We start from the raw sequence: 27913 nt of genomic DNA on the forward strand, positions 1-27913 counted from the left end.
TTTGACCGAAGGTTGAAATTTTGGCAGTTATTGTGGTTTATATGAAAATATTTCCACTGATAAAAGCTAAAACCATGGGTTGTATTTTGCTGTATTGTACATGAAATTGCGCACATTTTCATATATAAAACTTTATGTAACGGCTAATATAGAACAGTGCAAAAATTACGACAAAATGACGAAAAGAATTTATAAAATTTTCGCCGAGTTACGCCGTGCGTAAGAAGAAAAAGTTTTTTTTTTCAAAAATTCACCATAAATTGAAATATTGTGCTAGAGACTTCCAATTTGTTGCAAAATGAAGGTACATGATTGAATATTACTAGAATGTAAGAGTTTTAGCTTACAATTGCGTTTTTCGACCATTTCGGTCGAGTCAAAGTTGACCGAAGGTTGAAATTTTTTGTAGTCGACGTACGGTAAATCCACTCGGCACCCAACAGACAATTTTAGTCGACGTATGATACGTCCAATAGGCGTTTAAGGGTTAATCAAAATCCTCAATTTGGCCCTAGACAGCTTTGGCACTAAGCGTATGGCTTGGGCTCCACTGCCATTCTAAGTAATAGTAAGTCAGTCTCTGGCTCCAATACTTTTGAACTTCCACTGGCAAAATCTCAGAAACATCCAAAAGAGTGCTCTGATGGGTTAAGGCTGGCTATGGCTCCGCTGAGGTCATAACAAGCCCATGAGCTCAGGCCACCATCCATCTCTATCAGGGATGCTATTCTGAAGCTTGCCTCCCCCTGCTGGCTATGAAATCCATTATTTCCCTTAGACCTTGTTTCACCACATGGTCAGCTTAAGGGTATTGGTGGGGGTGGGAGGGGGTGATTTTCAAGCTGTTTTCCACAGTTTCTAAAAGTTTAGGTGACTGCTCTGCCAGATGTATGATAAAGCCGATTTGAAGCATTCTAATATGTAAAAAATGCAATTTTGCAAGTGCAGGTGGATCTTGGAAATTCTGTGGCTTAAGAACTCAGCTTCTGCTTTTCCTCTTTATTTCTCAAACATTCAGTTTTTAATTACCTTTTGTTTCATATACACGATACGTTATGCACAATATGTTTTCCCTCATAAAGACACACTGGTTCTGAACTAGCATTAGTAACCATCTAGCTGTTGCCGGGAAAGTGCCATCATTGCATCTTTTTTTGTTTATCACCTTACCAGTAATTTTTTATGTGATTTTCCTGGCTCACAAGCATTGTGTTATAACAAAAATGCCTTGAAAGAAGTTTGGTCGTCGACAGGAAGCAATTTCTCGTAACATTAGAGAATATAATGAAAGAAAGACGCACGAGAAAATAGAAGCCAAACCCAATGATCACGTGGAAGGTGGGGAACAACACACAACACAGCGGTGTTGCCATCATTTCCTATTCCGACTAAGTCTTTTTATAAATATTAACCTTTAGAATTTTACCATTTCTTTGTCGTTACTTTCAAGATGCTGATTCGAATGAAGATGAACTGACATTAGTGCCGTCTCATGAAGAGGAGGTGCACATGCAATCACTAAGTGTTCAGGTGTTGAATTACGAAACAACCCACTAAGCTCTAGATAATTTTGTTACCAATAAAGAATCTCAGAGAATTATTTACAACAAACGACATGTGGTGACTATAGGGAGTCAAAAAACTTAAATGTTGTGGAAAATGGTTTTGATGTTACCCTTATTCTGGAATGCACGTGTGAAGTGCTAAATAAGATTATTGTAGTTTTTTATATTAGAGGGGAATAATATCTAAAAAAAGAAGAGAGGGGACCAGCTAAGCTTTTCAAGAAAGCTTTGCATGTAACAGTAAAAACTTATTTTTTCTCAAAACAGTTTTGTACATTCAAATCTCCATAACTGTGCTATTTATGAATGGATCTGAATACTTTACACAGCACTATATTAAGCTCATTTTTCTTTTTTATTTATATTATGCTTTTTACATATATTTAATATAATTCTTGGTTTTTTTGGTACTAATTACTGTTTTATTTTTTCAGAGCAAACACAATCTAACTTGAAAATTTCATCATGCAATTTTGTTCTTTATGATTCAAATTTTGATTTTGTTTCTTAATTTTTCAAATTGACTGATAAATAATGGTGAAGAGTTTTAAAAATTTGGGGAAAAAAATCACAAAAAATACATTTTTGCTCCTATTAAGGAAAAATTTTGTGTACACATTCCTTAAAACACTATAAATTAGCACTGGTCTTTGCATTACAATAGCTAGTGATAAACCAACCCCCTAGCCAATACCTCTTAAGAGATGGATACCTGTGAGCACTTCTCTGTGGAGAGACTCATGCTCCTAAATAGGCAAGAGTGGGTTCTCAGTACCACTAGTTCTTTGCTCTCTCCTGAATCCTCTCTGTCCAGGATACAGCCAAAGCTCATTGTCTTCTTTAACCAAGTTTTGCATCACTCTGAAAGCACAGTGCATGTACTGCTTGTTGTCCAACATAATGATGAACAGAGACATCGCCTCCCAGGTTCTCTTTGGGTTGCTGTCCTTGACAATTATTCTTGTGTACTGGATCCCAAATCCTCTTCCTGGAGGAGCTGGTTAAAGCCCATGTTGCTCTTCACCCAGGATACCTTACCTCCAGTGCTCATCTTCCGGTCAGTGCTAATGATCCATAATCTTCATTATCATCACTGCTTCTCTGTCAGAGTCTTTTATCCTGTAAGCTGGGGGAAGTTTTCCTTCAAGTCTCCAGCCAAACCTGTAACCTGTGTTGTTTGACTCCTATCTATCAAATCGGGAAAAGAAATACGTCACCAATAATCAAGTGGCTTTTATGCTGCAGACGGGTGACACTGAGAAGATTCTGCTTGAGTTACTTGGGTTTTACAATCAGCACTTTGCTATTCCAGTCTTTAGAGAATGGAGATCAACCATTGAACTCAGACAGGTCAACAAATTTCTTTGCAAAAATTCCACATGAAAACAAAGGATTCTATAAAGAGATCTGTTCACAGAGGAGACTTCTACATCGCTATTCACCTACATTCCATCAAGTACATTTGCTTTGCTTGGTGGGGCCATGCGTTCCAGTTCCTGATTCTTTCTTTCGGTCTGTGTACTGCCACTTGAGCCTTTACCCAAATTCTTGCCTCAGTAGCCTCCCTAGTGCCTTGGTGTTTACTGGAAGATGGATTATTCCTTGCTTCTTCAAAGCAAGATTGCCGATTCATCTGTTGCTTCTTTTGGATTTACAATGGTCTTTATGTCTGCCGGTCAACCTAAGAAGTCAGACCTGTCACTATCCATTCAGGCAGTTCACTTGGCAATGTTTGTTAAGACACAGATGTAGAGCTCATCTGTCTGTCTGAAGAGTGTGCCACATCCTAAGAACCATGGACATCAAGTTGTTCTTTCTTCATACTTGTCATACAGCCAAGTCATTGGCACGAGCGGATTGGCCACCTACAGTTCCAGCTGGTTTCCTATTAGAAGGGAGTCTCAGTGACTCCAACTGTCACAATACTGACTAAAGGGTCCAGTCTTTGCAAAACTTTTTTGTGGGAAAGGGGAAACCTCTATACAGTATTCACTGAATGGAATTCCTCCAATACTACCACAACACCTGGATCTCAATTTTCCAGAAGCCTCACAGTCAGTCTCAGATTCAAGAGGTTTAGTTGAGTTGATGGCCAACAACCCCACCATTGCTTATTTACAGAATCAATCAAGGAGGAATAAAGTTAGATTCACTCTGTTAGCCATGATCTTTGCTTGGGCAAAAAGGCATATTGCCAGTGGGCTTTGGTTCACTGGAAGTCTCCCATGTAATGGCAGATATTCTTAGCAGGATTCACCCATGTTCTTCCATAGGAATGGTCTTATCTTACACACACACACACACATCTGCATACTTATGCATTCCCTCTAGTCTGCTGGCAAAGTTTTGAGGTAAACCCTCATCAGCCCATTTTGGCCTCAGCAAGGGTGGTTTCCAGATCTTTTTTTACCATATATTGTAAATATTCTCAGATTTCTTCATGTTTGGAATTATCTTCTGAATCAACCCAACTTCCACAAGTTTCATCCTCACCTTGAATAGCTGCATGTTTATGTGTGCCAGTAACCGAACACAGACTCAGAGAGAAGCGCTTTATGGATGTCACTATGAACATTAACACCAATGTTTGACAGCTCCTCCTACTTGTCTCTACCGACAGGTTGTAAACTCAAGCAAACTGTGGCATGATAGTGTGAGGGTGGGCAAATGGCATGGTAAGATTAAACCTTATCCAGGTTTAATTTTTGTAATGTCACTAACAGGACACCTTCAATGCCTTCATTATTCACTTATAATCTGGCACAATGAAGGTGAACATTTTTTTGGAATCCCAGACATTATACATCTCCTTAGGTTCATTTTCCATTGCAGACCCATTACTTTATAAAGTAAACATTATCTGGAATTTTTTTCCACTGTAAACTCATTATATATGTAAGCTCTACTTATCTTGAAGTTTTTTGCACTCCCTAACTTTTGCTTGGGGTGGACTTTGGCAGCCATGTACTCCTCTTCTTGGCCTCATCTGCTTCATCCTCCCTTCTAATTAGTGACTCATGCTATTTATGATTGATGGGTTTGTGATAATGAATATATTTATAGACCATTTTAATATAATTCCATGGAACATAATTTCTACTGCCCTTCTCCCATATTCATTCTCATTCTCTCCAAAAAGAGAACAGTACAGAAGAATGAAATTGGCATAACTTCATAGACCAGCAGGTAGCTAGGCATACACATTGGTATCTTTCTTTCAAACATTGCTTTGTGTGCCTGGATGCATTCTGCACAGTTAAAGGCTATTTATGATTATTAATAACTTTGAATAAAATTTGTTTTTTTATAAAAAGTTTCTGATTATATATTAAAATTTTGCTTAAAATGTTCAGTTACAGAAGTTGCAGAACAAGATTAAATTCTTGTGATTTCCTTACAAAGAAATATTCAGTTATTTGACATACAAATGAAAGTTGAAATGCTTGAAAATATACATTAAAGTCTAGAAAATACTGATGTAGACAGTGCATGAAATAGAAATGTAAAATACTTAAAGGGGGGCTTCCATGTAAAATTGATGATTGTCTTAAAATCTACTGAAAAATTGTTTTCCATCTGATATGAAAGGAAACTGTCAAGTATATGATCTTGAAGTTTTCTGTCTTATTTGGTAGATTTTTTCAGTCGGTCAGAACCATGGACAACAAGTTGTTCTTTCTTCATACTTGTCATACAGCCTAACCATTGGCAGGCACTGACTTGGCCACCTACAGTTCCAGCTGGCTTTCTATTAGAAACCTCACTGACTTCAGCTGTCACAATACAGACAGTCCCCAGTTATCGGCGGGGATTCCATTCTGAGGGTGTGCTGATAACCAAAAATCGCAGTTAACTGAAAATAATTGATTTTGGGGCCTTTTCCGGTGATTTTCGGGGTTTATCGGTGCTGAAAAGTGCTGATTTATCGGTGCTGAAAAGTGCCGATTTTTGGTTATCGATGCCTTTGTTAGGTATGTATCTGTGCCAATACACAATTATCGGTGCCGATAAGCAGAAATCAGCAATTTTCGATGCTGAAAATTGCAGATTTTCGCCGACAGACAAACCACATAAAACCGGATCACCGTTAACCGGGGCCTGCCTGTACTAACTAAAGGGTCCAATCTTTGCGAACCTTTTTGGTGGGAAAGGGTGAATCTCTAAATTCATTGAATGGAATTCCTCAATACTACCAAAAGACCTGGATCTCAATTTTTTCAGAAGCCTCATGGTCAGTCTCAGATTCAAAAGGTTTAGTCGAGTTGATGGCCAACAAACCCACCACTGCTTATTAATAAAATCAAGGAGGAATACAGTAGATTCACTCTGTTAGCCATGATCTTTGCTTTGACAAAAAGGCATATGGCCAGTGGGCTTTGGTTCACTGGAAGTCTCCCATGTAATGGCAAATATTCTCAGCAGGATCCATCCACGTTCTTCCATTGGACTGGTCTTGTCTGCTGGGAAAGTTTTGAGGTAAACACTCATCAGCCCATTTTGGCCTCAGCAAGAGTGGTTGCCAGATCTTTTGGAACATACTGTAAATATTCTCTGGTTTCTTCATGTTTGTCAGGGGAACTTTATATAGCCGTTCATTTATTCATTTACTTCAAACAATGATGAGGGGCAATAACTGTAGGAAGCATTTTCAAAGACTGGTAAAGACTAAAAGAATTAAATACCATAAAAAAGATAAAACAAAGAAAGAGAGAGAACAAATAACAAAGAAAATGAGTGCTTCAACCACATGCTTAAGTCAGCTGACTCGCAAAATGTAAACAACATGGCCTCACCACCAACTACTGTTTAGCACATACCATTACAACAAAATTCTAAAATCACCATTACAAGGAATGGAAGAAGTACTTTGGCAATGAAGACAGGCATGCAGAAGAGGTTAAGGAAAACGAAGGAAGTCCTAATGAAGTGCAATATGAAGATAAGGAAAATGATAAAAAAGCAAATGAGGATAAGGAAAATGATAAAAAAGAAAATGCTTCAAGAAATAATTGAGGGGAAGTGTGTGTACGTTAACCCTTAGTGGACGGATCCCCTCATGAGAGGATCTAAAACAGGTTTTGAGTGGTGAACGGATCCCCTCTGAGGAGTTTTAATATTACGCACCATACGATTAGGCTGTATTGAGCGGGAAAGAGTTTCCATCACTTTAATGGCCTTTAAACAAGTCTTGGCAACTTTAGAATTCAGCTCAGCTCAATCAGTGGATATCTCAGGGAGATCTGTATTGTTCTTGACTTGCTCTTCTCTCTCCCATGACGTCTTTTTATTTATTTGCTCATACATGTATCCAAGGATTGCTGCTGGTTTTAGTTCTTATCTACTATGATATGTCAGTAATAACTATAATTTTACAAAGAAAAGTGCAAAAAAATTTTAGAAAAAACATGTATACCTCCAGAAAGGTTACTGCATCTCCCGATCTCAGTAAATTTAAGTAAATATTTTACAACAAATATACTCAGAATTTGTTACTGATTTTAGTTCTTATCTGTTATGATTTTGTGTGGGCTGTAATTATAATTTTACAAAATAAAATAAATTATTAGAAAAAACATGTATAACTTGGTAAAATTTATGAGTGTTTTGTAGCAGAGGCCCCACACAGGGTTGTAAATAATCACTTTCAACTTTCTGTGGCAAATAGGGAAAAATTTTTAGAATTTTTTTCTTACACCATGTGCATTTGCATATCTTCCACTTTCCAGTGATGTGTTTTTTTCTTACACTGGCCAACCTAAAAGTTTGCCCAGTCTGGGGGGGGTTGCATGAAATATATTAGCCTGTCCCTTATCAGTTAATCATAAAAAAGAGAAATTAAAAGCTTTGGATTAGACAGTATAGTTACTGCTGAGTGAGGGGATTGTGGTCTTGAAGACAAAGAGGGACCAAATTATGCTTACAGTGAAGATGATTAATTTGATTATAGTGAAAATAACATTCTAATGATATATGCATCACTCATTATGAATAATGGATTTGCAGGTTTCAGGACTATTCTTGGCATCCTTGGCAACAAACAAATGAGTTCTCAAATGTATTATAAGTATGTAGACTTTATTTTTGATAAGATGAAAGAATTTTATTCCAAAATACAGCCTTTAGTCTGCAATGTCATTAGGGCATACTATAGAAAATATACAAATGTTGAACCAGATGAGAATGCCATCTTAAATACTGCCATTTCTTATGACGGAACATGGAGCAAAAGGGACCATACTGCATTATTAGGGATTGGTGTAGTTATCAAAGTACATACAGGAATAATTATGGACTCTGAGGTTATGAGCCAATACTGCCAAAGTATGTAAATACAGAAAAAGAGCTAAAGAACAAGATGATTAGTGAAAATGAACTCAAAATTTTCCAAGCATCACTTAAGGACACCTGCATGAAAACACACGAAAGAACAAGTGCTGCAATGAAAAAGAAGGGGCACTGAGACTCTCTCAGAGAGTAAGGGATTTTAAATTTTAATATCTAAATTTTGTAGGTGATGGAGATTCATCTGCCTATAATGCTGTTATTGGAATAATCAATGGGCAGGGTCCTTAAGAAAATGTGCAAGTTGAAAAGACTGAATGCATAAACCATTTCAAACAGAGAATCCCTACAAGACTTCGAAAACTGACTGGTGAAGAAGTGGATATGAAGATTAAGACAGGCAATCAGTATTCTCATAACTTTTCTTATAACAATGATGTTTACTAAAGTACCTAAACTTGGGAAATATGGGACTGCACTAGTCATCACAAATAATGGATAATGAGAAAAATGGTGAGTTGCAACAAGAAAAAGGAAAGGAATGCTAAAACACTCCTGAGTCATTAGAAGACTATGAGCAGGCACATTTTACTGCATCCTTCCAAAAACCTAGCAACAAAGAGAAGCTCTGGGAACCTTTGAAACCCTCTCACATAAGGTTGTGAGATAATTCCTTGCATTTGGGGGTGCAAGGGGGGGACTAGGATCCCTATTGGAAGTGAAAGATGCATTATTTTTACAGAAAGATAAATGTGAGAAATGTACAATATTGTACATACCATTTTTCCCTGTTTTATGTATTTATACGGTCATGAACTTCATATGAAATCTTTGATGACAATTATCTCAAAACATGGCTTTTTAGTATTCTTTGTGTTCTAATTCTGGTACTTCCTATCATATTATTATGAAACCTGGTTTAGACTATAGAAAAATGAATGCCCTTAATTACTATGACAACAAACACTCGAAAATGCTGTAAGTTTTTTTCCATGATTTTTTATTCTGCAAAATTAATTTTATTTTTTACTGCAAAATTGAAATATTAATAAAATTCCAATTTGTTATGCAAGGGAAAAGTGACTCATATAATCATATTTCCATATATGGTCTGTTTACATAGTGAATTTCATTGGCCAGTGTGATATCATTTTTCAGTTCTAACCTTTTTAGTTGAATGAGAATGGGGGGGGGAGAGGAAGAAACCACAAGGGGGGCCTACATCATCATGTATGCTTATTTTTGGAGTTGATATATCAAATAATAATAATATGAGGACATTAAAGATTAATAAAAAAAATCATCATCTATAGTAAGCAGTAGATGCTCCCCTCAAGTAAATGATGTAAAAGAACAAAAGGCAAAGGAAAATTATTTACATTTGCAGACAAGAAAATCATAAAAAATTCTGACATGAACAAATTTAATATTAAAGGGGTGCAAAGACACTTGAGAGTATACAATGTCATTTAGAAAAGGTTGAAGTCATCAAAGTTACTATAATACATGCATACCTAGCCTTAAGACTAGGTTGCAGTTTATGGCCTTCTATGAGTACCAGACTTCACGGGCACACATGGTCATAACAAGAGAATACCTAGCCACATTGGATAAATAAATAACTTAAAAAGGGAAACTGATATATTAAATTCATATATGACATACAGTCACTATCAGGTCAACTTATTTTTATACAAGATAAACTAGCAACAAGAAAAGACAATCTGTACAGGTTTTTTTTTATAAGCAAAAATCTATGAGACTCATCAGTTTCTACTGTTTTCTATGAAGGAAAATTATACATACTTCCTGGAAAACAAGCAATACTGAAGGAATCTGGCATTTCTGTTGAATAATTCCAGAAAAAATGATTAAATTACACTCTAGGGATTAACAGATTCAAAGATATTTTAGGGATTAACAGATTCAAAGATGTTTCTCTGAGTAAGGTCCTTAAAGTGGATTCCTGCACTAGCCTTTGCCCAGAGTAAGCCAGTGAATTGCTAAGGCACTATTTGTACAACAAATAGCTAACTGGTTTCTGCATGTCTTTAAATGTTTGGCCAAAACAAAATCTTATTCTGAACATGGGATGTATATTGCTATCCTTAAATAGGTTATTTTTTAATCAAAGTATTTTTCAATATACCATTATGCAAATATTCAAACACGAGCATTTCCTTTAATTTTTCAAAAGAGTATACCTAAAAAGTCAGATAGTGAATTCCTGTGGTCTTAACATTTGGATAAATCTTCTGATGCCAGCTGGAAACTGGTAAAAAACTAGGAATTGTTTACGCAAGGAATTGGTGGCATCTGGCATCAGTCATGGGGATGAGGGAGGAAGCAGGCAGCGACCTAATCTCCAACCCCATGACGTATTTAGTTTTCTTCCAGCCCAAGGTTAACTAAAAGAGGAGTGGCTAGAGGTGGGCAGTAAATGTTAAGACCACACGTTTGTTAGCTATGAAAAATACAAATTAATTTTAAAATTTCTCATTTGTTCATATGCGGAACAAACCTGGGTCTTAACATCAGGATACACTTACCTTTGGTGAGAGGTAAGAGAATCTTGAACCAACTGGAGGTTCAGCAAACCTGGTCACACTTCCTGGATAAGAGAACTCAAAGGAAGGAGACCCAAGCCTCTGACTTGTTAGATAGATGGGTATCTAACAGTCATACTGCTGTGCTATTTTCAATGCAGAGATTCATTGCATCAGGAAGAAGTTAAAGATCTATATTTGTTCAGATAACAAACTAAGGTAGCCACCTAGACATGTATGTTATCTTTCCTCTCTCTCCTTGCTAGAGAGAGGAAGGGCTTGCTAATGAAAGGTATATTCGTGTAGAATATTAATTACTGTAACAGTAAGGCTACTTCACTCATCTGTATCTACCAGTTCCAGTGTATGATGGATCAATCTTCTTAATGCCCCCACAGGTAAAGAAGAAAGGGAAAAGGAAAAAGACCAGCCATCTCAATCATTCTCACTTTCATACCATCATCTTAGGCAAGATACAAACTGTCCTACCAGGGGCACTGGATGAGCTACACAACTTGCTGAGCAGCCACCACCAGACCCAAGGAAAAAGACCAAGGACCTGTGGGAACGTCCCTCAGGTAAAAGGATGTGAAGTTGGTTTGGTGAAGCCAAGAACCCACATTCAAAATCTTATGAACAGAAAGTTCTTCTTGAATGCCAAGGAGGAGCCTAGTCTTCTTATGTCGTGTGCTCTTGTATGCTCAGTATTGGCAGAAGAAATTGATGAGGAGGTGTAGGCATGTCTAATCAATTCATGCAGCCAAAAGGAAATGGTATTCTTGGACACTTCTTTCTTGTTCTTTGGCACCCAGGTCTGAGGTGTTGAGTCCTTTTCAGATAACTATGCAGTGCCCTGACGGGACATAGTAGTAACTCCTCTGGATCATTGTCAACAAAATCCCCAAGGGCAGGGATGGAAAAGGAAACATGGACCGAGGGATTTTGAGTCTTAGCAACGAATTCTGGGACAAATTCAAAGGCTACCAACCCCCAAACTCCTGGTATGTTGTTTAACATATGCAGAACTGTACTTGGCCAAAACTAATACAGGCAGTCCCCGGTTAGCGGTGGGCTCAGTTAATGGTGATCCAGTTTTATGGCGCTTGTCTAGCGATGAAAATCGGCAATTTTCGGAGCCGAAAATTGCAGAGCCGAAAATTGCAGATTTCTGCTTATAAGCGCTGATAATTGGGTATTGGCGCCAATACATACATAACAGAGGTGCCGATAACCGAAAATCGGCACTTTTTGGCGCCGATAAGCCCAAAAATCGCCGAAATAGCCCCAGAAATCACCAATTTTTGGTTAATGGCGATTTTCAGTTGTTGTCACATCCCCAGAATGGAACCCCCGCCGACAACCGAGGACTGCCTGTATCTGACACGCTCACAGGAATTTGGAAAGTCCACAAAAAACACCAAAACCCAGCAATGGGATAAAAACGGTCTCAGACAAAGCCAAAAGTGACAACTTCTGCTGCAGTCAACTACAATGCCCTAGAAGAAACAATCTGTTAAAAGGAACTAGGCGTTCAGAGGTGGGAGCCTAGCATTGCTAGAAAGTGCCGAGCACTCTGGAACAGGTGTCGGAACCTCAGGATTTGGCGCCAGAAAGCTGGTGCCAGGAGCTCTTAAGTTGATCAGGTACTCGGAACAGGCGCCGCTAAAGAGAGGGTTCATGGCTCTTCCTTCTGCCTGGAGCCCATGAAAAGTCTTTCTACAAAAGAACACCAGTAAGGAAAATATCATCATTCCAAGGGGAAAAAGGACCAAGGATATATGCCGTCGGAAAGTAGCTGTGATTCTCTTGGTGGATGACAGAAGGCAGAGAAAAGAGGGCTGATAGTGACTGGGTGTTTCTCCCAGTAGAAAGAAAGAGAACCAAGGCTCCCTTCTTGCGATCCCAACGGAGTGGAAATCTCAAAAATTAACTTAACCATCCTTACAGCACAGGTCAGGATTACGGTACCATCCGAAGCGATGTCTCTTGGAAACACTTTAGAGACTCCTATCTTCTTAGCCCCTGCTCCTGAGGTCAGTAATAAAGACCCTTACTTCAAAATCTTGACAAGAACTACAGCCAGGAGAACTAAACCCATCTAAGGGTCAGAGGGAGTAAAGGACAAAAAACCACTTGTCTTGCTCCCTCAAAAACCAAAGTTAGACTCCCAACTCCCTGTAGAGGTGATAGCCTTCTTCAACAAGCTCATAAACACAAGCACCAAAGTCCCTGTCTGCAAAGGACAGTGCTTTCAGACACTAATTGACGTCACAAAAGAGAGCAATTCGGGTTGTCTGGAACCCTAGTGCAGGTGGAACAGGCTAAAAAGAGACAAAACTGCCTGAGAGCATTTGTATGGTATTCAAAGGAGGAGTACAATACTGCAGAGAGGACACCCGATGATCAAAGTCTAGCGTCGGCCATTTGAAGACCAGAGCCAAGATTTCAATTGGAAATGGCTCTCAAAAAAGAACAACAGTATGTTACCAAAAGAGACAGGCACCTAGCTAAAGAGAGACTGGTGTCAGCCACTGGTGGGCTGGCATTAGACGCAAGAGAGCTGGTGCTGGGAGCTCTACATGAAAGGAGCTCTGGAACTATAGGGCGCTCAGGTGCTACTGGAAGCTCGGGCACTATTAGGCGCTATGGAATCAGACAAAAAGAACGCTCAGACACTGACAGTCCTCTTGGTGCCAATACTGGCATTCCACAACCAGAAGTTCAGGAGACAAAAGTTTAAGACTGCCCCAGAAGATATAAAAAGGTCTGGACTAAACTCCTGCTCCCCAAGACATTTACAGGAGATCAGAGAGCAGCGAATGTCAACTGAAAAATGCCTCTTTAACGGCCGAGATTCACTAGAAAAAACGCCATCGGCATTTTGTCTGCACTGGAATATCACTAGACAAAAGCACAACTCTATGGATGCCTTTCCAATGACTGTCCGTCAACACCTGCGGACAGCAGACTCGACTGATAGGCAGCTTTCCAGGGGCAAAATCCCTTCAGACTCCCAAGGACCAACAGTATGCCTCCTCCCAGGTTTAGGGGAGTCTGACTTGGACTGGATTAGGAGAGCTGTCAGGCCGGACAGCCACCACCTACATCACACATCCAGTAAGACGCCTTTCCAGCAGCTGTCTGTCGATATCTGGGACCAGCAACAGGCTCGACTGAGGGGGCAACTACCCGTGTGTAAACCCCCAACGTCTCTTGGACTTCCAGTATGTCTCCTCCCAGGATTAGGGCAGTGTGACAGAGAACTTTGTTTAAGCGAATCGAGGGACAAGTAGACACCTCCTCCACTGCACAACACATCACTATCATAAGGTTAACATCTGTTAACCTAAACACAAGAATGGCAATGGCACGGGAAGGAAGCAAGGGAGCCAGGCATGGGAGCAAGCAGAGAAAAATAACGAGGGTCAGTAGTAGGAGAAAAAATTGGTGTGGGGAGAGATTTGGTGCCAGGCGAGCTAGTAGCTTGGGAGCTAAGAGCTCAAGGTTTGATGAACACTGGGCACTCATAGCACGGTTCCCGGCTTTCAAGAATGGCTACTCTCCTCAAAAAGGCAACTAAAATTAAGAACAATTTCTCTCCCTACTATGTACTCCCCTTACACTTCCAGATCTCTGCAGGGAAAAGTGTAAGATGTTCAATTAATCCTTTACCGACGGTAGTAGTAGTACAGAGTACTAATAAACCGACATATATCCATTCCTATCAAATACTGTTTGAGACTTGCAGATATACATTTCATCATGAAAATATCGTTCCGGTGTTGAACACAATATTTACTTTTATTATGCTACTCGGAAAAGAGAAGTTAACCTTAACCGACAGCAGTTGAAGTACACAGCGTTTGAGGAAGAGGAAAACCCCAGAAAAGTTGGTTAGGCTGGTCGAGATGACATATCAGAGAACGAGCACAAAAGTAATAACAGTAGTTGGGGAAACAGGAAACCTTGAAGTTAGTGTTGGATTACACCAGGGGCCAGCATTAAGCCCATTTTTGTTTGTGCTGGTCATGGATGTGTTGAGTGAAGAGATCAGGAATGAAGTGTTGTGGGAGTTGTTGTACGCTGATGATCTGGTGATTACTGCTGAAGATGAGGAGGACCTACAGAGAAGGGTTGGAGAGTGGCAGAAGCCTTTAGAGAGGGGTGGCTTATGGGTGAATGTAAACAAGACAGAGGTTTTAGTGAGCAGTAGGGAAGATAGAGACAGAATAGTAATACAAGAAAGAAGAGGCTCAATTATAAAGCAGGTGGAAAAGTTTCAATACTTAGAATCTACTTTAAGCCAAGGGGGAGGATGTGAGGCATGGGGGAAGTGGAGAGATGTAGCTTGAGTTGTATTTGATAAGAAAATGCCCATCAAGCTAAAAGTCAAGATCTATAGCACAGTGATAAGACCAGTGTTAATGTATGGATCAGAAACATGGGCTCTAAGAAGAAGAGAGGAAGTAAAGCTTGAGAGAACAGAGATGGGAATGCCGAGATGGATTATGGGAATATCGCTGCCTGTGAGATTGGAAAATGATGAAATAAGAGCAGGCTTAGTAAAGATAACAGAGGTGATAAGACAGTCACGACTGAGATGATATGGGCATGTGTTAAGGATGGATGACGAGGAGGGAGTGAAGAGGGCTTGGGAAGAACCTGTTTGAGGAAGAAGATCGAGCGGGAGACAGATAATTAGATGGCGAGATAAAGTGAAAGAAGATATGGAGACAAGAGGTTTGGTGGAGGATGGTGCCTTTGATAGAAGGTAGTGGAGAAGGCACATCAGGCAACCGACCCCTTAACGTAGGGATAACAGTGGGAAAGAAGAAGAGTTGAAGTACACAGCCTACCAACATATATCTCAATTCCTATCAAACACCATTGGAGACCTGGGATATGCAATTTATTACCAAAAATATCAGTCTGGTGGCGAACGCAATATTTACGTTTATTATGCTACTCGGAAAAGGAAAGTTACCCTTTACTGACAAAAAATGAAGTACACAGAGCACTTCATTAACGAAAATATTTGTTCGATAGCGAATGCAATACTTACGTTTTATTACACTAATTGGTAAAGGTGGTAGCGAACGCAATTTACGCTGAACGGTAAAATACATCACTGATAGTTAACCAATTGATTATAAATTCGCTACTGTAGCAAAATAGATAAACTTGAATCAGATGTTATCAACAAAACAATAAAATACTGATCCTGAACGCTGTAGGCTCGAAGGCTACCCAAAAACAGTGATAATACGTCACCGGAATCCGGTCTCCAAGCAGCAAATCTAAGAACCAAGCTGCCACCAACACTTGATGTAACTTGTACACCGGCAGAAACAGAATGTGATTGTTTGCTAAGTAGTTCCTGGTATTCCCATTAGTGGACAGGACCAGTCACCTGCACTAAACTGTAAAGCGTTACCCGCGAATTTTTTAATTTAACCTGCTGTGCAAGAGGAAATGATAGCTTTGTAATTACTGGGTAAGTTAATATAAAATGGGTTTGTGTGATTGAATTTTTTCATTTTGCTGTTGTAATGTTTTTTTTATTATATTTTAGTATGTCAGTTAATGAGCAGGTAATTAAGTTTATTTTTTCTTTTTTATTGCAGTTTGCTTCAGTGTATTAGCGTAAAGTGAGGAGCTTCCCCTTCACCTTACCTGATAAAAAGAAAGAAATCAAAGAAAAAAAAAAGACAATTACAAGAGCAGTTGAAAATAGAGAAAGGGAAACATGAAGTGATAAGGAACATTGGGAGAGAATACAAAGCTGCCAGATTGCAGAAACAAAAAACACTTGGTCAGGCCACCTTTCTCCCCGTTCCTCCATACACAACGCTAAATCCTAAAAGTTGCCGATCTCGACACACTTGCAGCAAAGAAAGTTACAGTAGTTGGAAAAGAACAAAAATAATACTAGCTGATGTTGAGCAAGCTAACCACCACTCTGAAGGAGAAGTCCCAGAGACCACAGTTGGGGGAACACTAAAGTATTAAGATTTATTGACCGCAAGGCTTATTTGGTTAAGGTTCTGTTGATATTTGGGGGGAGGGGAAACTATAGGATTAAAACTGAAGTTGCGGTTAGGTTAAGTTTCTGTTCTGTACGTTAAATTAATAAATAGGTTAAGGACCTTCAGTTTCATTTAACAACCTCCAAATCTGTTCCCATCATGCTGCACCAATTGTGTGCTACATGAAAAGCCCCATGCAAGGTTGGGCTATGATTTTGCAGTAGCCTAGTGAATTCTACAATATTCACTATAAAAATCTGCAACTCAGATACATCCGCAGCCCTCTTGAATCTAATACAGCAGATATGCAATGGATAACTGTAATTATCATTTATTTATTTTTTTATATTAAGGATTCCTGCACTTTAGGTTATTTCTATGGCAACAGTTGTTATCACTTCAGTGTCACTGCTGTTACCACTTTGCCCTTCTGGGTATTAAAGAACGGGGTTTGAACCCGAAGGGAAATGAAAACCCTATTTTTAGTCTGGGAGTCGCGAGAGCCTCATGCAGTTACGTCTGCCTTAGGCAGCGCCCCGCCTAAATCCCTTATCAGAGAACTTATAGCACAGGGTTGGCACGTATTCATTCCGGTTAACGGAAGCTTGTCACTATTGTGATAGGATATCAGGTCTCGGGGGTCTGCACTTTGACCCCTATCCGCCGGGATTGATGAATCAATTCATGGCTAAACATCTCCACTGGTTACACCTTTCCATTTGCGCTTCCGTGGCTAGTTCGAATGAATCGGGTCAAAACGCGACTACGTATCTACTGCGCATGCGCATGTTGCCAACCCAATGTTTTTCTAGCCGCGCTTTTTGGTGTGTGTGGTAAAATCTTTTCCAGCGTAATCTGAAGGATTATCAACTTTATCTAGCATGGAGTCTTCATCTCAGTCAACGGGAAATAAGATAAGTACCTGCCCTACAGCAATCACAAAATTTAGTCCTGCTTAACTAATATTTTCATATATTTTTTAGTGTCCGAAATGATGGCTCGGGAGTGTCATACCGCTACCCGTATTTTGGCTAGGATTCTACCTTAATTAAAGCGAAAAGCATAGGTTAGGGTAGGATTTTTAGATTCAGCATGTCAAAAAACCCTAGCTTGAACTGTTAAACATGCTTGGAATGTTTATATAAACCTGCTTGCATAACTGCATGAGGCTCTCGCGGCTCCCTTTGACTAAAAATGACGATTACCATGGGGGAATGATTCGTAAATAATTACTTGGTCTTTCTTTTTATATACTGTTCATCACTGGCCTTGCTCTTGCAGTAATTCTTTTCCTCATTCACTCAATGTGTAATAAGCTGACACAGTGTGGGAGTACATGTGGCAGAAAAGTTCAAGTACAGGGTATCTGTGTAAACATAACCCATTAATTGGTCACATGCCTTGGTCTGCTTGGATTTACTATTTCCTAGAGTGCTTGCCATCTTATATGTAAGTGATACTGCATGCATGCTGTTCTATAATAAATGCTGTTATAATATTCTTACTTCCATTCTGCTTTGACTGACCATATCAGCTCCTAAAAATCTCAAATTTTTAATCAGTTTGTAATTTTCCTAACATACAAACCTGAGGTCTTTACACTGGGATTTTCTCCTGTGCTAGCTGGAATCCAGGTATGAAAAATTAAAACTTAATACAATATAGGTATGGCAGAGCAATACATAGCGTCATCCAATGGGGTCAGCAAGTGGGAGGAGCCTCATCTTGCTCATCCCAAAGGATCCTATGACGCATCAGTGTTCTCTCAACTGCCTTTTAGTGCAGATGTGCGCTGCTCATCTCCAGCAAAAGCCGGATTTTTCTCTTCCTAACATTTCGTTTGCAATTGGTTCTATATTTCTGTGTTTCTGAGTGGTGTATGTTTGTTTAATTATCCTGCAAACCCATGATTTATCCAATCCTAGTGCTAGGAAGCAGAGGAAGTATCCTGGTATAGCTAACAATCATTGCTTCTGTTACCTAGCCTCCTTTGAAACTGACCCTCATGTAACTTGTACTAGGTGTAGACTTCACGTTTGCAATTTAAGTGGCCCTGAGCGCACATGCGCTCCAGTAGTGCTTCAGGACATAGAAGTTGACGATTCCCTGGATACACCGGATAGGTATTCTAGAGGCGATGCAGCATGCATGCCATCCAATCTAACACTCTTTTAACATTCAGTGAAATTAAATTCATATTCTCAGTAGTGAAGGAGGCCTCATCCAACAATCAATGCTAACAGGATGAGCAAGAAAAAGGAGAAGGTAAAAGACAAAGAAACCCTAGTTCAATTACCTGGAGCAGCTATATCAAAATTAGTAGATTAAGACAAATATTTATTGCCAGATGCATCCCACTCAAAAGAGGGAGAATGTCAGGGGTGAAATGAGGTACTTGGCATATGTGGAGTCCAGTAACTTGACAACTGATGTGATGATTGGGGATGAGGAATATTTATTACAAAAAATACAATATTTCAAAAAGGAAATATGAAGGCCCAGAAAATAATGGAATGGGGCTACAAGTACACAAGATAGAAAATACTGGAGAGAATGTATTTCATGTCTTAACACTGTAAAATAAAAAGCTGATGTATAAACATTAATGATGACAATGATGATGTAAGACAGCAAGTACTACATCCTTCTACATGCAAAATGAAAGTTACATACTTGCACTTGCAATGATGATTTCATTCTTTTTCTCTTCTGGTGGCGCTTCAGAACAATCTGCTTCTGCAGCTAGTTGCTTGGGAGAGAGCAGAGAAGGTTTCAAGGATGGCGTTTTCAAAATTAACTGCTTAAAGATGGAAGGATTAACCGACAGGCTTTGTAGGCCAGCAGAACCCTTGATAGGGACCATATACTTGTCTGGACCAGCACGTAATCCAACTGATGACATTGGAACATGCTTTGTTTGCCTGTGAGATGCAACCCATTGCCATCCCCACATGGCATGCATTCGGTACTCTTCACCCTTCAATTTCCACACCTAAAAATATAATAACAGTTAAGAAAAATTTAAAATCTGCTGCAATGAACTTGAAAATATTCACTCATTTTTACAATGCAACTAATATTCTCAGTTATTATCTAAAGTACAAGTATGTATTATGAAACAATAGGAAAAATAATTAAATATTAAATTTCAATACTAAATTCCACAAAAAAAATTTCATTTTTAAACCAAGTTACAGAAAAAGTAATGATGACCATTTATCTGTGTTCTTGAAAAAGAAAAGTAGGGTAAGGCCAGGTGGGACACATACTAAGGAAAATTAATGAAAAATACAAACCCATAACGTAACATAATTATTCATGAAATCATCATAATTTCCTTTTAATGAGTTACCTGATGCTTTAGGCCCAGCGTATACTTCACAATTGTGACAGGCCGAAGTTCCTCTTGATCTGGGTCCTTTTTCTCCCTTTTTTCCTGCTTTTTCTTTTCTTCCCTCTCAAGCGCTGTCACTCTGTTAAATCTGCAATAAAGGATTAAAGGCAATTCAATTTTCCATAACACCTAATCTTTTACAGATATGAAGGTTACAGTACCTTCGTACACATACAGTATGGGTACTCTATTCGTTGGAAACCAGGTCAGTATGATAACAACATGTTTTCATGTTTTCAGAAATTTATGAATATTATGAATAATAATAATATGAAGTTTTCATAATAAAACTAATGTTGTAATATATGAACACCTGAATTAGCCCTTAATCCCACTGGCCCGAACAACTCTCAGTTACCCGTCCCACTATAGTAGGAATTTTATAGTGGGGATTTTAACAGCCAGCGTTACCAACACTGCAGGTAAAATCTGTCACTTGAGCTACCATAACAAACAGTTGACAACGCTGACACGCCCCATTTTCGTCCATTGCTTTATTCAAGGTCGAAATTGATGTGGGTAAAGGAGGGTGGGAATCATTCAGGTGTTCAGGTAAGTATTACAATATTAGTTTCATTATGAAAACTTCATATTGCAATGCACTCCCTGAACACCTGAATTAGCCGGTTAACAACATTTAGAGGAGGAGGGATCAATTCTATTGCACGCCACTTTGACAACCGCAGAGATGGTAGCTCACCAATCTGCTCTGCATAAGATACCCGTTTAGTCATACACTCACCATATCAATCAATCCTTTCATTGAAGAGACATGTTGGAGAGTACTTTGATCGACAGTCAGGTCAGTACTCTTGGTCCATTGACCTCCCATGTGGTTATTCATAGCCTCTCATGTATGGAGGGAAATGAAGCAGTGTGCCAAGCCGCTGATCTTCCAGATAAGGCCCAATGATCGATGAGCAGAGAAGTATCTTGGTGCCGACGAAATAGCTAGCCTACTAGAGCACCCCATTGGACTCTCGTAGGGAAACTATCAAAAACTAAGATACTTGAAACATGCTAAACCTAGGTTCATGTGATTATACCATCACTGTTGCCTAAGAATTCTAAAGACTAAAAGGAATTCCTCTATCTGGTTAACTTAAGAATCTCTTCACTAAGTGAATACCACCTCAGCTAAATGAACGCACCTAGATAATAGACTCCGTCGCTACACGTGGACTAAGAGATAATAACCCTCAGAAGTTGAAGTGGACATACTCCGAATACTGTGCGGTCTGGGAAATAGAGAGCTGGAGACGACGAAGAACAACCCTGAGAAGCCTGAGAAATCACCTCCCTCCGAAAGTAACTAATCGCATTCTTTGACAGCGGACGGGAAGGATTCCACAGAGAGACAAGAAGTGTGTGTGGAAGCGGTTGGAGTTTCCCAACCCTTGATAAATAGACTTTAATGCTCGCACCGGACATAAAGATATCTCCACTGGATCGCCGGTAACGAACACTTGCAGATAAAGAACTTTAAACGAACGAGGCAGAGTTTTAACCTCTGACTCTGTCTTCGCCACAAATTCCGGAAGACAGACAAATACGTATCATTTCTCACATAGGAACAAAACCTAGAAACTGCCTGAAGCTCGCCCAACCCTTTAGCTGAAGCTAAAGCCGTAAGAAAGCAACTTCTTAGTCAGTGTCTTAACGTTTATAGCTTCAATGGGTTCAAAGGCAGGGGAACACAAGAAAAATATTGAAGTACTTCCAGTAAGTCCCACGAAGGGGGGCCCGAGTCGGCAAAACAGGATGTTCAATCTTAAAAGAACGTAATAAATCATCGATTATCTTACTACTTGAAACTTCAGGAATGTGGAAACTAATTGTACCGCTAATCGTTGAGGGTAGTCAGCAATAGCAGAATACGAAAGACCCTTGACTTTCTGAAGGAATAAAAGAAAATCAGCTATTTTGGCTATGGAAGGCCTGGAGATGGAATGACCTTCCTTACAACACTAATTTCTATACCTTGTCCAGCTGAACCTGGTTAAGGCTTATGGGTTGACTTTCTCAACCTAAAAGAAAACTATCTAGACACAGCTTTAGGGAGTCCGGATTGTTTAGCAGCTCTCTCTACAGTCGCTCTGCCACTAGGTACAGCACGTGAGGGTTTGGATAATAATAGTGAGAATGCGGTCATCTGAGAAGAAGTTTCGCATGGGTAGGGACATCGGAACTTCCGTAGGGAGCTCTATGGGTTCCGGAAACCAAGCATGTAATGGCGAGCAGGGAGCTATTAGAGTCATAGTTGTCTTGACACTCCCGCAACTTCCCTATTACCTGATGAATGAGACCGGATGGAGGAAAGGCGTACACCTGCATGTGACTCCAATTTGTAACGTCACCTCAGTGCCTATCGACATGGGGACCACCATTGGTGAGAAATAAACCGGAAGACGATGGTTTAATCACATCGCGAATAAGTCCACAGTTGCTGGCCACTTTCGGAGACTCCCAAATATCAACTGGAGAAGAAGACACTTTTCGTTCTTCGCACCCTCTCAGGACTCTCTGTACTATAGTATTGAGTGCTGTTGAGCCTGTTCCCCCTCCAAGTTCTTCAGATATGACACAGCAATTACGCTGTCCCTAAACATAGCCACTACTCTGTTGCACACTAGGACTGAAAACAACTAAGTGCTTCCTTTACAGCCTTGATTTTCCCAAAGATTTATTGACTCCTCTCGTTCCTGAACCCCCCCAGAGGTCCGAGGCCTGGGTTTCCTCCAAGGTTGTTTCCCAACCTTGATCTGAGGCATCTGAGTACAGATGAACGTCGGGAAGAGGGGAGTCAACAGACCTTCCCCGTGTCAGATGCACTTCTGACTACCACAGACGATCCAACTGGCAAGAATCACTCCCGACTATACCTGCGTTCTCGTTGCGGAAGTCCCAGCGATTCCTGAGACATACCTGAAGAGAGAGCGCATCTGGACATGAGACCCTGGAATTAAAAGAGAGAGAGGGAGAGAGAGATATTCTCCCTAATGATGTTCTAAGCAATCCCTCTTATGAACGTCCAGATACTGGGGAAAGATGACCAAGATAGAAATTTCAACTTTCCTGCTCCAAATGTCGTAGACGAAGCCCAAAGCATTCACCTGGTGAGCCAGACCCCACGAGATAAATTTATTAGGGTGCCAACAGCCACGGATCCGAAGGGACATAGCCAAAACTCTTTGCAACCCCATTACAGTAAACTTGACAGCATCCAGAAAGAGTGCGCAAGAGCCTCAGTCTGATTGCGCAATACATCCTCCAAGCACCTGCTTCCCTAAGAGAAGTCCCTACGAGCCAAGACGACGCTGGAGACTTAAACAGGATTGCCTCAATCAATTCGTTGAATAGCAACCTGACACCTGCCGAAGGATTACCTCGAACTGAGTAAATCGTCCTACGCAGAGAGAGAAGAGAAGAGTGCTGTCTATTAGAAGCCACTACTGATGCTAAACGAACGTCTGCCTCCTCCAAAGCCTGTCTAACCCGATCGAACCAAACCAGCCAACACGAAAAAGACGCAGGAGCTGGCTTAGTATCATAAAAAGCCTCAAAAAAAGACTGAACTGACAAAATCGGGAGGTCCAGAGCTCTTGCTTAAGGGTACAAAGAAGTAACACACTCAAGCATGCGTCCGTAATCGTTACTGCTGGCAAGAGGACACTCTAAGTACACCAGAATCTCCTGCACCTCCGGATAAGAATTATTCCATAATGTCCGAACGATCTAAGACCGTCAAAGGAGGAGGCACTGAACGAAGCCCAGACAACGATGAAGAGTCCTCAAGCGGACCACCCCAACCAGAATGCTGCTCACCCACATCTAATCGGGTACCCAGAGCTGAATCCGCATAGTTGAACCTGCCGGAAAGAGAAGGCTGAACCGATAAAAACCCGGAGCTGATTCCCCATTATTACCAAGGGGAAGACGAGAGAGAGTAGCCAAACCCACATTTGCTAAATCCTGGGGGAGGATGCACAAACGAAACCGCTTGCGAAGGGACGAAAGACGATGAAGAAGAAGGAGGGAGAATGAATGAGGTAGAAGCTACCCTCGGAGTTACCGCCACGGAAAATGCAGACAATGAAAACGCGGACTGCTCAAAGAAGGTACCGCAAGCCCTGCCAAAACTGCGGAGCACAAAACCGAACTGGAAGCAACAGGAAAACCCTGCGAAATACCTGATACTAATGGAACAGCCGCTATAAGTGGAAGCAAGGGGTTGCGCATACCCTAAGGGATGGACATGAGATGCCTGCGGCCCAAAATCTGCTGAAACTGCGTTTTCACCTGTCTGGAAGCTCCTCCTACCAGAGAAGACAGCACTGAGGAAGGAAAGGCGGGAGGCAAAGGAATAGCAGATGCATAAAAAAGAAGTTACCTAAGAGGAGGAAAACCAAAGTCGAAGAAGAAGGGGAAAACGGAAGATGTGGAAGCCGCAGGAAAGACTGGAGCAGAAGAAGAGGCCGAAGATGAGACTGAAAAGGGTGCAACAGAGAATGTGGGAGCAGAACATGAAGCGACAGATATGCCAGAAGAAACTTAGAACAAAAAAGGACAGAAGGTACACCGAGTCTGCCACCCCTCAATAATCCTGAAACATATCCAACATGAATTCTCGACACAACTGTGTCACATAACTCTCTAATGTTAGGGAAAACATTAAAAAAAAATAACCTCTCACCACAGGTCTGTACCCGTTGAAAAACCCAGCAATCCGCCTTATATTCCGCCACATCCAATTGCAGGTCCTGCAAACTACTTTAGAAGCCGAAAGGACACACCAGATTCCACCTTACTGATGGAGGAGTAGAAAACACAGGGAAGGGGGACTCTACAGTAAGAGATTCAAAAACAGTCAGAAATGAGTTAGGAGCAAAAGCAGAAGGATTCTGCAGCACCGTAACTGAAACATTGACTTGAGACTGAGCCAGACCGAAAAGAAGCGATGAAGGAGAGACTCTTGCCAGAGAACAAAAACCACTCAAACCTGAAACTGGAACCCGTCCAGGAAAACGAATCAGCACCCTTAATACCTCCTCCTCACTACCAAACCCAAACCTATCCTCCTTTATCACACCTAGATCTTGATCCTAAAATCATCAACATTAAATTTATCAATACAAGGGGGTTGGGGAGGGGGAATCCTTCACTGCCTGCTCTGCGCCGAGGGGCTGGCAGACCCTACCCACTCGGAGGCTTGCGGTTCTGCCATTACCCTCAGCACCCGTTAGGGCTGGTTCTGGAACAGGTAGGGGAGCTGAAAAGGAAGAAGGATTAGACATCCTCACACTACTACTATCCCTATCTGAGAAATGTTGAAGAAGACTAGCTATTAAATTTTCCATACTACTTGCAATCCCATCTATCTGTTTCACTACCTCTGAACTCGGTACATCCATCAACTGATCTGTAGCAGAAGCCTGAGACACTTGAGGCAACGAGACTCTGACCGACGTCTGCCGCCCTTACTAGCCAAAGACTTGCGACGACGAATGTAATCTTCCATCTCTTGTGCCTTCCAATGGGAACATTCATCGCAATGAGTCTGGACATCACATTTAACCTTCCTACATACCTGACAGAATGTCTATCGTGTCTCAAGGTACTCATCCATCTCTGGCAGGAAGAAGCGATGAGCTCCAATATCCACAGTTGTAGGGGCAGTCGAGGTCAATGTCGCAGCCGAAGGCACGGTAGTAGAAGGTGAGAGTCCATGATGACCAATCAAGACTGGGAACCAGCGAGTCCAATTCTAAAAGACGTTCCATATCGAAGATATCCAGAAAAACCAGGAGGAGAAACTTGTAAATACAATCCAGTTCTTCACCAGAGGTCCAAAATACAAAGAGAAGTCGGGCACTAGGATTAAAACCTCGCACTGCAGAAGGAAACAACCTTCCAGCAGCACGAACAAAAAGCAATTGACGAAAATGGGGCGTGTCGGTGCACACCTGTGTCAGCGTTGCCAACCATTTGTTATGGTAGCTCAAGTGACAGATTTTACCTGCAGCGTTGGTAACACTGGCTGTTAAAATTCCCACTATAGTGGAACGGGTAATTGAGAGTTGTTCGGGCTAACTCAGGTATTTAGGGATTGTATTGCAATAATAATACTGTAATAATAGAATAGGACTCTGTATGCCGTCGAACACATATTGTGCCTTCTCAACTTGGCGTTTAAGTTTCTTCAGTCAGCCAGACTCGCAGCCAATGAGAGAGCTGACTATGACTTCTTTGCAGAACCATCTTTGGGCATAAATATTCCATGTATATACCCCTGGTGCCAGTCACCCTCAGTAAATTGGTAGCGTGGACTCCCGAAACACTGGGGTAATAAATGAACTTCAAACAGCTGCTTTATAATTTACATGCTAAAACGAAGAAACTTATACGCCAAGCTGAGAAGGTGCAATATAAGCTCAACAGCATACAGAGTGCCATTCTTTTCAATAAAGTTTGCCCCATAGAGGTTCTTCTTCCAATATAATAATACTAATAATAATAATAATAATAATAATAATAATAATAATATGGGCACCACGACAGAGTGGTTTAGCTCATCGATGGACTGGTTAAGCAACATTGGGGCTGGTCGGTCACTGGATGGGTGACTGCTCTCCTTGGTGTTCATTCCTTGAGAAAGGATCTTTACCATAATTTCCTCAGTCTACTCAGCTGTAAATGAGTACCTACTCTCAATGGGGTAGGGTCCAGCTATGGGTTAAATAGCAAAACTCAGCAATGATGGAAAGAAATGAAAGAATAAACAACAACAACGTACATGGAACCTCTAGCAAAAGAGGAGCTTTGTCCGGCAGCCAGGTATACAACCCAATCGACGGGGAGGGTGGTCAGGTACTTGGAGGTCATCAACCAGCAAATGACCACCAAAATGACAGTAACCAACAACCAGAGACTGGAGCTACAGAGGCAAACCAGAAGAAGAAATGGACAAGAGAAGACAATAAGAAATATGGAGATTCTACATCAGAAGCAATCCGACAGAAAGAGGATACAGAAGATGATTGGTCAATATCTGGAATGAGAGAAATAACACCCCTCAAACAGAACAGAGGCTGGCATACCAAGTAAGGAACATAAAGAAAAAGAACTGGCTTTCCACAACAGAAAGAGAGGAACTGGAAAGAAAAATAACACCCAACAACAAAGGACAAGAAGATGAACTAAGAGACGATGACACAGAAAATGACAAGAATGGCAGCGACACGAGGAAACACCAAAGACGTAACAGAGAGGCTGGAATGGGTGGAAAAGATCAGACAATGGATGAACCCAGATACACAAAGAACAAAGATCCCCTCCATGAAAGCCTATAACACAGAAGCTAAGGGGAAAAAACAAGTTAAGTTAATGATATAATAAGACTAATCCACACCACCAGCATCACAGAAACAAATAACCTGGCATATGCAGGAGCAAGACTAGTAGTAGAACTCATGGGGATACAAACACCAGCACCACCATCACAACCAACCCAACAGAAACCAAAACAGCAACAGCCTTGGAAAAGGCACCTACAAAAACAAATCATGGCAATGAGATCTGACTTGAGTAAACTGAAAGAGATGGCAGAAAAGAGGCTAAGAAGCAAGAAAACAAGAGAGGAACTGAATGAGAAATACGAAGTACAGGAGAAGGGACTAAACAACATAACAGAAGATATAAAACAGAGGCTTAAAGCCAAAGCACATAAGATCCAACGGTACATGAACAGGAATAAAGGATACCAACAGAACAAACTCTTCGGAACCAACCAGAAAAGACTATACAGCCAACTGAGAGGGGAAGAAAACCAGGAAGTTCCTGAAGCCGAACCAAGTAAGAGACTCTGGGAAAACATATGGAGCAATCCGGTATCACACAACAAACATGCAACATGGCTCCAGGAAATCAAGGCAGAAGAAATGGGGAGAATAAAACAATGATACACCGAGATCACCAACTAAAGAAAATGCAACTGGAAAGCCCCAGGTCCTGATGAAGTCCATGGATACTGGCTCAAAAACTTCAAGGCCCAACAACCACGAATAGAACAACAACTCCAGCATTGTATCACAAACCACCATG

At 40.7% G+C, this 27913-nt stretch overlaps 1 protein-coding gene across 3 annotated transcripts in view; it reads right to left on the reverse strand.

The window, feature by feature from the left end:
- Positions 1–27913, reverse strand: part of E(bx) (nucleosome-remodeling factor subunit NURF301 E(bx)) — a 268910-nt gene that overhangs the window by 137375 nt on the left and 103622 nt on the right. For all 3 annotated transcript variants that reach the window (XR_010854269.1, XM_067110114.1, XM_067110113.1), the window contains exons 9-10: positions 19772–19901; positions 19093–19411 (exon numbers count right to left, since the gene is read on the reverse strand). Coding sequence is in view for 2 of the 3 variants with exons in the window: in XM_067110114.1 (XP_066966215.1) it covers positions 19093–19411; positions 19772–19901 (449 nt within the window). In the remaining variant the exon portion in view is untranslated. The remainder of the gene's footprint in view (positions 1–19092; positions 19412–19771; positions 19902–27913) is intronic.

The sequence above is a fragment of the Macrobrachium rosenbergii genome, chromosome 10 (genome assembly GCF_040412425.1).
Source record: "Macrobrachium rosenbergii isolate ZJJX-2024 chromosome 10, ASM4041242v1, whole genome shotgun sequence".
Classification (NCBI taxonomy): domain Eukaryota; kingdom Metazoa; phylum Arthropoda; class Malacostraca; order Decapoda; family Palaemonidae; genus Macrobrachium; species Macrobrachium rosenbergii.